A 12,224-nucleotide genomic window follows, 5' to 3' on the forward strand; every position below is an offset into this window, starting at 1 on the left:
TCCGTCAACTTCCGTAAACCAATCATTATACTTTATCGTCCATGATCAATTTTCCATTTCAGGAAGGACAGTTTTTGGCGTAGTATACAGGCCGGTTATTTTGATTTTTGATCCGAAAGAAAAATTGTAGCAATACTTAAGCAGCGCGGAACTTAAGTAGCGTCAGTAATAAATTCGCTTTTGTAGAATTAAAATTTTTATGAAAGTAAGAAGTAAATATTTACAATGAGTACGGATAGTATTGAGAAGTTATATAAAAATTTTGGGATTCTTGCTGACGCCAAAGATAAACTTACTGAGGTGAGCAGTTAATATTATGTATTTTTAGAAATTTCCTTTTATTTCTATTCTCTATATTGTGAAATTGTTTATTTTTTCTTCAAATTATTATTTTATTTTAATAACATAAAATTTAATGGGTAGGAATGTTTGTAATATTTCACTACTTAAATTTTGTAATTTAGAGGTTAAATATTAACAACAATCTTCGTCACTATATCACTTGCGTATATTCAGTATTTACTTATAAAGACTTTTTGTATTTCAAATTAACTTTGCTTGTGGAGCAGTAAATGAAAAATTTCATTACTGACAACAACTTTTTTCTTGTTTAGACGCAATTATTTTCAACTATGATAATAAAAAAATTTAAGTGTCTATAACTTTTTTTTTATTTCGAAGAATTTCCAATCGGTCATCATTTTGCCACGAATCTCGTTTTGTTTGCTTCGAATTTTTAAATTTAATAAAAACGAGTTGAATAAATTTTTATTTTCAATTCAAAGTGTAAAAACAATAAATGTTTACTTAAAAAAATATTTCAAGTGGAGGTAAAATTTATAAAAAGTTAAAATTGTCTCCTTCCATATTTTTTTTAAATTTAATAAATTATCCAAGAAAGGTGAATGGAATAAAATTTTCCAAACGGATTTTTATTCAAAAGCAACGTTTGCCGAAAAAACACAGAAAATTGACGGGAATTTACAAAAAAATAAAACAAATTTTTGAAAAGTTTCGCTATTTCGTTAAAATTTGCAAAAAAATTTCAACCTATTCTTCAACAACTTTTTAAGAAATTTAGAAAATTTTGCCAAGAGAAGAAAAATTTGTCCATTCGTTAACTTTCGAATAATGTTGAGGACAAAAATTTTTCTTAATTTTTAGTAAAAAAAGAAGTTATTTTATACCAATTATGAAGTGCCAGGAAAAACAAATGAAAAAAAATAATAGAACAAAAGTTTTCAGTGGGCACAAAAAAAAGATTTTTTTTAAATTTAATGAAAATTCTTCATTTTTTAAAAATGTAATTTTTCTAACAGTTTTTTTTTAATTTAATTTAATTGTTTTCCAAATTTTCAATTAGAATTCTTTAAAATTCGATTTTATTTCAAAATAATATTTAAAGGTAAACAAATGAAATTCTTTAAAATATAAAATTAATTTGAATGAAATTTGACAGAATTTAAAATTGTTTCAAATTGAATAAAATTATTTAAAACTTTAAGAATTTTTAATTAAAAATAATGTAATAAATAATTATTAAAATAAAAATTTTAAAAAATTTATACTTTTGCTACTACTTTTACTACTACTTTAATAAAATTTTCCAAAAGAATTCAATTATTTAAAAAAAATTTTTTAATTCTACGCAAACATTTAATTATTTTCATAAATAATAACATTTTTTATACACGAATTCAATTATTTTCATAAATAATAAAACTCATCGCAGACTTTTAATTATTTTTAATACAATTTTAATGGAATTCCTCGAAAAAGAAATTATTCTTAAAAATTTTATTAAAATTCATCAAAAAAATTCAATTTTAAAAACCTTTGCTACAATTTATTTATTTTATTAGAATTTAAGTAGATATTATTTTCTAAAAAATTTTAATTAAATTTCTTAAAAATTAAATTATTTTGAAAAATTTTAATGAAATTCTTTGTAACAATTCAATTTTTTTTCAAAATAGTTTTAATAAAATTCTTCGTAGAAATTTAAATAATTTCAAAAATTTGTCAAAATTCAATTATTTTCAATGTCTACTATTTCAATAAAATTTCATAAAAGAATTCAATTAATTAAAAAGACATTTTAATAAAATTCGTCTCAAGAATTCAATTATTTTCAAAAGTTTTAATAATGAAGTGACGTAAATTGTAAACAAAAGGATTTGGAAATTCTCAAAGAACTTTTTCAAAAATTATAAAAAAAAAAATTGAGTTCAAGAAGAATTTTAGTTAAAAATTCTAGAAATGAAGAATTGAATTGAAATGAAAATAATTTTGAAAAAATTACAGTAAAAATATTTTTATAATATAAAATAATGATAGTATCAAGTTTTTATGATTATAAAACATGAAGAAAGCGATCAGTCCGAGTCGAAGACTCGGAGTGATCGATATCTTCATGTTTTATAATAATATTCTTATATGTTATTGAATTTAAAATTTTTGAAAATCTTAATTTCTCTAAAAAAATAATAATGATTAAATATTCATTTAAAAACGAAGTTATTGATGTTTTCGAGTAATTTTACAATTAAAGAAATTTGTAAATAAATTTAATGGGACAGGAAAAAAGTCGTTTTGTCTGGAAATCAGGGAGTTTGGTAAAATTAAAAATAAAATAAAAAATTAAAATTTGGTAAAATATAAATGTAGTTTTAAAAACCTGAAAAATTCCGTTTTTTAACCTGGAAAACCTGGAAAAGTCAGGGAATTTGAAATAAGAAAAGCCTGGCAACCCTGAAATATTATTATTTATTTTCATTACTAAAAAAAACCATTATTATATTGTTTAGCATGAAAAAGAGTATCTGGAGATACTAACAGCTGTTAAGGGATCTGCTAAAGAAAAGCGATTAGCTTCTCAGTTTATTGCCAGATTCTTTAAGCACTTTCCGAAACTAGCCGATCAAGCAATTGATGCTCATTTAGATCTTTGTGAAGATGAAGATATTGCTGTAAGTACATTCATCAAATTTGTTTTTCTTCAATCTTAGTGAATCAAAAATTTTGTAAAATAAATAAAAATATAAAAAATTTGGACGTAAATATTAATAAGCTTTAATAAAGCCTTCATTAATTTATTTTTTTCTCAATTCTTTGTAAATAGATACGAAAACAGGCTATTAAAGACTTGCCAACGTTATGTAAAGACAACACAGAACACACACCAAGAATCGCTGATATTTTAGCTCAACTTTTGCAAGCTCAGGATCCAACAGAACTTGATGTAGTACATAACAGTATTATGACTCTTATCAAAAATGACTCAAAAGGTAAGATATGTTTATTGTAATCAATGCATTTCTTAGATTATAATTATTACATTTATTATTATTTAATCCGCTATTATAACCAGCTCGTTTTGTTTAGTAGAATAAGAAAACGGTGCCTATATGAATATGCCATAAATTTGAGTCTTCATTTTTTCCGAATTTTTATTTGCACAAATTGTCATTTGGTTGAAATTTTAAAATCGCAAGATATCATTTGACAGAATTTCCATTTTTCAGAATAAAAATAGAAATTTATAAATTCAGCTAAATGAAAATTTTGTTTAAATAAATATTCTAATTCATAATCTTTATGGAATATTCAAGCGCCTCATTAGTACGTTATATTATTATTATTACTTAAATTCATTCTAATATAATGTTAAATTTAATTTATCCAGGTGCATTGAGTGGATTTTTCAGTCAAATTCTCAATGGTGACGATTCAACTCGTGAACGTTGCATTAAATTTTTGGGTACTAAGTTGAAAGCTCTTGGTCATAGTGTAATCACAAAAGATGCCGAGGATTTATTGATAGCAGAATGCAAGAAAGTTTTACAGGTGCGTTTATTTATTTAAATTTAATTAAAATTTTAATAATTTAATAACTTTAATAAGCTTAATAATTTTAAATTGTAAATTAAAATTAAAAGCTTGAGTTTATAGTCTTGTTACATAAGTTTTATATTATTTTATGCAACTTAGGCGTATTATGGTCACTTTATCTACCTGTACAGTTTCATACTAAGTTCCCCTTTATAACCCAGCGGTCAATAAAGTGACCATTATTGACCTAGGCCAATACAGTGTCCATTATTGACCTATGGCAATAAAGTGTACTTTATTGACCGCTCGCAGGTCAATAAAGAACCCATTATTATCCTAGGTCAATAAATAATAATAATACGCCTTTGTTGCATAATGAACTATCATTATTGTTGATAAACTATATTTTACTAAATTTTTGTTTACTATTTTTGTCAGGATGTTACTGCCAGTGAATTCCATATCATTATGGATGTATTGGCCTGGACAAAATTAGGCTCAACAGTTAAAGGACAACAGGAATTAATTGATATCGCAATAGAACAAGCAGAACTTACTGTACCATTCAAACACACGAATTTGGAGCAGTGTAGCAGAATTATCGAATGTATAAAACATGCACTTCCCTTTTTTAACGTGAGTACAAATTACACTCTTTTAATTTCGCATAATTTAATATTAACCCATAGCAGGCTTCACGGTCTGTCCCCTATTTCCCTAAAAGTCCCATTTTTTAATTTTTGCCCCTAAACGTACCCTATTTTGAAATTTTCCCCTATTTTTTTCTTTTTTTCTTTAATTGGAAACTTGTGGAAACTTGTGTTTTGAAAGTTTCAAATCTTGAAATTTATGATCGATGAAATTTTTCATGAAATTTTTAAAATTTGTAAGATTAGTATTTTGGTGAAGTCAAGTCTCAATTATGTTTAGAAGTTGGTTGTATTTTAAATTCTTATAATCTGCACAAACTTGTTATGACATACATTATTTTTTAAAGACTAAATTATTTTTCAAAATGTAATAATTGGTTCAATTTAATTATGATTATGTAGATTTTCTTTAATTAGGATGTAAATGGATTAGAAACTTATTATTTGTTTATTTCATTCATGTGTTTAAAAAGACTCTTAGTTTAATAATATATTAATATATTAATAGATTCATTTTTGTATATAATTGTAGACAAAATTTTAGTCTGCAATATTTAGTATTATTTGTAAAGGGCTTTTTATGCCCGTTTGTACATTTAAATAAATAAATAAATAATAGGTATTAAACTGAAAACTGAATTTTATGAAAATTAAAATTAACAAAACAAATTTTTGTAAAAATAAATATTTCTAATTTATATTTGAACCTTAAAGACTAGTTAAATGTAAATTGATATTTACCGTTGTACTACTTATTGCACTAAAACTTCTTAAAGCACTAATTCTAATACAAAAACTTCAAAAAATTTTTCTATTTCTGACAAGAATGAATTTTTTAATATCATTTAATTATTACAAAAGTTTTAAGGCAATTATCTTGATAAATAACAAAATTCTTCACAGAAATTCAATAATTTGTAGGAATTTTAATAAAATTCTTCACAAAATTCAATTATTTTCATAAGTTACAATATTCATCCCAAGAATTCAATTATTTTCAAAAGCAATAAAATTCTTCGAAGAAATTCAATTATTTTTAAAAATTTTCACGAATATCTCGTCAAGAATTCAATTATCTTTACAAATAGCAAAATTTTTCGCCAAAAATTCAATTATTTTCAAAAATTTATAAAAATCTTTGCAAAAGTTCAATTACTTTCAAAAGTTTTTTGGAATTCAATGATTTTCAATATTTACTATTTTCATAAAATTTATCAACATATTTAATTATAGAAAAAACTTTTTGATACAATTCTACGAAAATATTCAATTATTTTTATAAATAATAAAATTTCATTTACAAATTCAATTATTTTCATCGCAGAATTTCAAATATTTTTAATATACAATTTTAAATAAATTCCTTGAAAAATGCAATTATAATTAAAATTTTTATTAAAACTTGAGGAAAGAATTCAATTTCAAGAAACATTCAATTATTCAATAAAACAATAAAATTCTTTGCAACAATTCAAATATTTTCATAAATAACATTTAATTCGTCGCAGAAAATCAATTATTTTCAGAAATTTTTAAATAATTTTGTAGAAGAATTCAATTAGCTTGATAAACAACAAAATCACATAAATTCTTCCCATAAAATCAATTATTCCAAGGAATTTAAATAAAATTCTTTTCCAAAATTCAATTATTTTGATAAATATCAAATTTTATCACAAGAATTCAATTCTTTTGAAAAGTAATAAAATACTTTGCTAAAATTAAATTATTTTCAAAATTTTTTAAGAATTCTCGTCAAGAATTCAATATTATTTTTATAAATAGATAGGGAAATTCTTCTCAAGAATTAAATTATTGTTAAAAATTTTTTAAAAATTCTTCTCAAAAAGTCAGTTATTTTCAAAAATTTTAATAAAATTCTTCTATGAATTCAATTGTTTTCAAAAATTATTATTTAAATTCTTCTTAGGAATTCAATTATTTTTAAAAAATTGAATAAAATTCTTCAAAAAGTTTTCAATTATTTTCAAAAATTGTTATAAAATTCTTTAATATAATAAATTTCATTAAAATTTTAATTAAATTGCCTTAAAGAAATTAAATACTTTCAAAAGTTGTTAATACAATTCTTCGTAGAAATTAAATTTTAAGAAACATTCAATATTATTTATTTTTGTATTTAAATAATTGATTTCTCGTAGAATTAAATTATCGTTTTTCGTACTTTTAACTAACAATTCTGTAGAATTAATTTTTTTGAAAACGTTTGATTGAATAATAATTGATGTTATTGATTTAAAGTAGAATTTTAGTTAAGAATTCTAGAAAATGTTAATTGAATTGAAATGATAAAAATAATTTTGAAGAAATTACAGTAACAATATTCTTATAATAATAAAATAATGATTTTGTCATCTTTATGTTTTATAATAATATTCTTATGAGTTGTTCAATTTGAAATTTTTGAACATCTTAATTCCAATGAAAAAAAATGATTTAATATTGATTTTATGGTCCCCTAAAAGTCCCCTATTTTATAATTTTCAGTCCCCTATTTCCCCTAAAATACTTTTTAGAAGCACTGTGAAGCCTGCCATAGGCAGTAATTTTTAAATACGCTTTTCATTTATTTACAGTCACAAACGAATTCATCGAAATTCGTCTCATATCTTTGCGTACAAGTTTTACCACACTTATCACTTATTTCATCAATCGAAGGCCGTGACACTCAATTGGAAATTTTAAAGCAATTAGCTGAACTTTCAGAATTTTGTGGTACACTCGAAAAAGCGGAAGACAAAGTTCAACAACTTTACAATGTTTTAATCGTACGTAATTTTTGTTTTCGATTCGTCAATTTAGTCTTAAGGTAAAATGGTATTGTTTTTGTTAATAAAAATTTTCTTTCATCGTTTTTTTAGACCTTTATGCCACTACCTCCTGATACGGAGATAACAGAAGTTCCAAAACTTCAATTCAGTCATGTCGAATGTTTGATGTACGCTTTTCATAAACTTTGCAAGCAAACACCAGAATTTTTAATTAAGGATGCAGAACAATTGAAGGAGTTTAAATTGAGATTGCAGTATTTTGCGCGTGGCATTCAAGGTTATATTAAAAAGTTGCGTGAAGCGATTAATGGAAAATCGGAGGAGGAATTGAAATCAGAAGAAAATCAATTAAAAGTTGTTGCATTAAAAACGACAAATAATATCAATACTTTAATTAAGGATTTGTTTCATTCGCCACCTAGTTTCAAAAGCGTTGTTGAATTGTCCTGGAAAATTATCACTAATTCCCAAAAGGTATTTTATAGCTTCTTTAATAGATATTTTTTACTAATTTAAAACTATTTAAAAAAAGGGCTCTTGAAATGTCTAAATATTCTATATCGTTTTCTTTTCCATTAGACCGATAAAGCAGTGTCTGGACACAAGCGTCACACGCCAATCACATTTGGAAATGATAGTAGTGAAAATAAGCGCAACCGAGACGATATGAAAAATAATAAAAGGGAACTTTACACTCCTCCAAGTGGAAAATACAGTTCAAACATCTCTTCAAACTATGGTAAGTTTTTTTTTTTTGCTAGCATTTGATAATTTTTTAAAAATAAAATCTAATCTAATCATGTTTTATTATAATATTCTTATATAAGTTGTTAAATTTCAAAAAGATTTAAATTCGAATGTTTTGAAAATCTTAATTCCTATGGAAAACTGATGATTGAATATTTATTAAAAAAAGAAGTTATTGATGTTTTTGAATAATTTTACTTTTAAAGAAATTTGTAAATAAATTTAATAGAACATTTTTTTGAGTATCTAATAATTTTTAGACTAAATCAGAATATTCTATAGGGTCAGGGAAAATTAGTTTACTTACTTTGTAAATTGAAAAGTCACTTGAAATTTCCAAAATATCTAAAAAAAAATTGTATTTAATAAAATCCTTCTTTTTTTTGTTTCAGGAAACAGAGGACGACTTCGGGGTTATAAGCAAGGGGGTAGAGGCGGTTTTAGGCAAAGGGGTCGCAGTAGTTGGCGAAATAAGCCCTATTAATATTGATTTAAAGTTTAAAGTACCGAATCGTTTTTTCTCTAAAGAGACATCAAAAAAGGAGATGAAAATAAGTTTAGAAGCACAGCATGTGAATTAAACTATTTTTTTATTTTTCTTAAAAAAAACTTTCTCAAGTTTTAAGAGAGCTCTTTGGGAGTTTGAAAAGTGTGCTCTTTTTTTCATCGAGAGTTATAAGAATTTTAAAGATCGAAGTATATAATTTTGAATTTTATGTTTCTTTTTTTTTATGTCAAAAAATGTTTCAGTAATTGGGAGGATTTTCAAGTGTTAGATTCACGTCGAAGGGAATCACAATCCATAAATATCGAACTACAATTACTAAAAGTGCTAATTTTGCATTTGAAGAAGTTGTCAAAAAAAAAAAAAGCTGAATGGTCTTTTCAGCTTTGCGAATTTTCCCATTTACCTTCCTACTTTCCATTTAAAAAAAAAAAACTCCATACACCTTTAAAAGTTGCTTGTAAAATGTTTTATAGCAAGTGTTTGTTCTTTAATCAAAGAAACATTTTAAGTTTTATCAACATGAATATCGTACCAAAGTAATGAATGCAATTTTCATAAAGCAATTCAAAAATTTTTTGAATTGATTTTTGCATTTGTTTTTTGTTTCTTTTTTTTTCTTGTTTTGTTAAAAAGAAAATTAAAATTTAATAAATTATTTTAATTTCCACAAAATTAATAAAAAAAAAAAGATTTTCATAAAAAACCATTTTTTCTTTGGATATTTTTTTGTGTTCGCTAATTGACGGAAAACCGTTTCTTTGATTGAAAAGTACATTAACCATAACAATTTTTATTACACTTTTCTTTTTCAGGTTCCAGAACTGAATTAACATTTTTCAATGGAAGCAATGCCGGAGAAGCTCACAATTATAGAAATTCCGAAAATCTATTTTGGAAGTATCTCGAAATTTCAATAAATTAATTACATTTAATTTTTAACTAAACAGAAAAAATATTTTCAATTAACAAATATATTATTAATTTTTTCTTAATTAACTAATTTTTCATATTTAATATTTTTTTTTAAATTCAACTAAAAAGAAAATTAAAACACATATTTGGCCAAATTGAATCAAAAACAATTATTTAATAGTTAAAAGAAAAATTTCAAGAACTGGAAATGTAAATATTTTTTGTTTCAGGTTAAATTCTTTAAGAAACTGATTCACATGTTAAAAAATAACACTTAATGTGAGAGTAATTTTTGTTTTTGAAAATGTTTGTTTTAAATATGTGATCTATATATTAAATTTACTATCTATCTCCCCTTATGGTACCTGTTTTGTATGGATAGTTTAAGTTTATTCTTAAATCTCCTTTTCTAAAATTTTTTATACGCTCTGGGAGATTCTGTATATATTTTTACAGTTTTCGTAAACATATGATTCGCTTTAAATAAAGACTAAAAAAAAAGAATAACTAATCCTACAATTAAACATTTATTTTATTCAAATGCATTTTTTTTAGAGGTAATCTTTTTTTTGTGCCACCGAGAGTTTTTGCAAAAAAATACAGATATGAGGCGCCTGAATATTTGTCATTCGAAAATCGTTAAATTGTCTATCGCCATTTATCCTCAAATTTCCTGTAACTCGTGTATCGCAATTCTCCTAAAAAAATCGACTTCCTAATTGATGCAGTATTCAATTATTTTTTTTAGAAAAATATTCACTATATACCTACTTATAATTGATTTCATATAAAAATTTTTGTTAATTCGAATTATCATTCAATTATTCGTCACACGTATAGCTGACAGTAAGCAAATTTTCATGGCATTTGATTGTAATTTTTTCACAATGCATTTTTTGATAGTACGAAATAAACAATTTTTGAAAAATTAAAAACAATTTTGTAGTTGTAAGTTATTTAATTAATAGTTTTCTTTTCAGATGTTATTTTACTTTTCAGATATTTTTACAATTTTTTCGACTTGAAACAGTGAATCTTCTTGGAAATGAAACATTATTATTCTTATATGGGCAAATTCATAAAACTTTTAATTTTTTAATTAAAAAAATTGTTAAAAAATTGTGTTTAAGTTAACTATCACACATAATTAATTTGAAAACCGAGTGATAGAATCATTATTATTATTATTTAAATTTTTTAAATTATTAAATATTATTATTTAACGAATAATTTGACTTAAATATTTAAAAATTAATTGAATTTTAAAAGAGTTGCGTCTACGATTTTCATAAATAGATCAAGTTTAAAAGGTTTTAATTTAAAATTTTTAAAAATTTCAATTTTGAATGAATTTAATTATCAATTTTAAACAAACTTAGATTATTTCGAACAAATTTTAATAATTCAAATTCTTCTGAAATTAGTTAAATTTTTTAATATGTATTTAATTAATTATTAAAAATAACAGATTTATAGAAGAATTTTATAGTTAAAAAAACACTAAATAATTTTGAATTTTGGAGAAATTACAAATAATTGGAAAAATTCAATTATTTTCAAAAATTTTAAGAAAATCCTTGTCAAACTTTAAAATTATATTTAAAAATATTTCTAAATTGAATGATTTTTAATATCTACTATTTTAATACAATTTTCCAAAAGAATTCAATTATTTCTGAAACAAATTTTGATAAAATTCTACGTAAATATTTAATTATTTTCATAAATAATAAAAATTTAACAGAAATTCAATTATTATTTACAATTTTTTAAAAAATTTCTTTTCATTAATACCATTATTTTCATATAAATAATAAAATTTTCTACAGAAAATCAATTATTTTTGAAAATTTTAAGAAAATTCTTAGCAACTATTAAATTATTTTTATAAATAATAAAAATTTTTACAAGGATTCAATTATTTTCACAAATAATAAAATTCATCGCAGGATTTCAATTATTTTCAACACAACTTTATAGGAATTGTTAAAAAAATGTAATTATTTTAAAAAATAGAATTTCAATTTCTCGAAAAAATCAATTCTTTAAAAAAATCTTTGTTTAAAATTCTTTGGAAGAATTCAATAACTTACAAAAATATTAGAATTTTTTACAGGAATTCAATTATTAAAGATAAATAACAAAATTATCCCCGAAAATTCAAATATTTTGAGGCATTTTAATAATATTCTTTGCAAAATTCAATTACTTTCATAAATAACAATATTCATCTTCAAGAATTCAATTATTTTTAAAAGTAATAAATTTTTTATTCGAAATTGAATTACTTAAAACAATGTTTCTTAAAATTCCAAGCAAGAATTCAATTATTTTCATAAATAATAAAACTCAGTGAAGAATTTCAATTATTTTCATAAATAATAAAACTCATCGAAGAATTTCAATTATTTTTAACACTATTTTAAATTAATTAATCAAGAAATTCAATTATTTTCACAAATAAAGTTTTCCACAAAAACTCAATTATATTTAAAAATAAAATTTTCATAATATTTATTATATTTCACAAAAATTAATTATGAGAAATCAATTTTGAGAATTTAAATAATTGAATTCTCTTAGAATTTTCTAAAAAAATTGATTTGAAAAAGTGTTTCAGTTAAAATTTTATATAGTAATAAATTGAATATTAAAACCAATATAGTATGAATTTTTAGAAGTAATTGAATTTTAAAAATTTTGAAATTAAAATCTTTGAATATCTGAATTAATTTTTTTAAAAGTATTTGAAGTTTTTATTTTCTAATATATAATTATTTCTAA

General features: G+C 22.4%; 1 protein-coding gene across 1 annotated transcript; it reads left to right on the forward strand.

Moving 5' to 3' along the window:
- The first annotated feature begins 49 nt into the window (after window positions 1-49).
- LOC122502655 (apoptosis inhibitor 5) lies at window positions 50-8,736 on the forward strand. Its single transcript, XM_043612807.1, has 9 exons — window positions 50-300; window positions 2,808-2,969; window positions 3,122-3,287; window positions 3,686-3,846; window positions 4,270-4,467; window positions 7,079-7,270; window positions 7,364-7,747; window positions 7,853-8,012; window positions 8,413-8,736. The coding sequence occupies exons 1-9, from the start codon at window positions 226-228 to the stop codon at window positions 8,502-8,504; spliced, it is 1,590 nt and encodes a 529-aa protein (XP_043468742.1). The 5' UTR covers window positions 50-225; the 3' UTR covers window positions 8,505-8,736.
- The last annotated feature ends 3,488 nt before the right edge of the window (window positions 8,737-12,224 follow it).

Source organism: Leptopilina heterotoma, unplaced genomic scaffold, assembly GCF_015476425.1.
Source record: "Leptopilina heterotoma isolate Lh14 unplaced genomic scaffold, ASM1547642v1 Lhet_235, whole genome shotgun sequence".
In the NCBI taxonomy this organism is placed as follows: domain Eukaryota; kingdom Metazoa; phylum Arthropoda; class Insecta; order Hymenoptera; family Figitidae; genus Leptopilina; species Leptopilina heterotoma.

Coding starts and splice junctions, on each gene's coding strand:
- LOC122502655 (XM_043612807.1), top strand. CDS start 226: ATGAGTACGGATAGTATTGAGAAGTTATATAAAAATTTTGGGATTCTT. Junction 301..2,807: donor CCAAAGATAAACTTACTGAG/GTGAGCAGTTAA, acceptor TATATTGTTTAG/CATGAAAAAGAGTATCTGGA. Junction 4,468..7,078: donor ATGCACTTCCCTTTTTTAAC/GTGAGTACAAAT, acceptor ATTTATTTACAG/TCACAAACGAATTCATCGAA.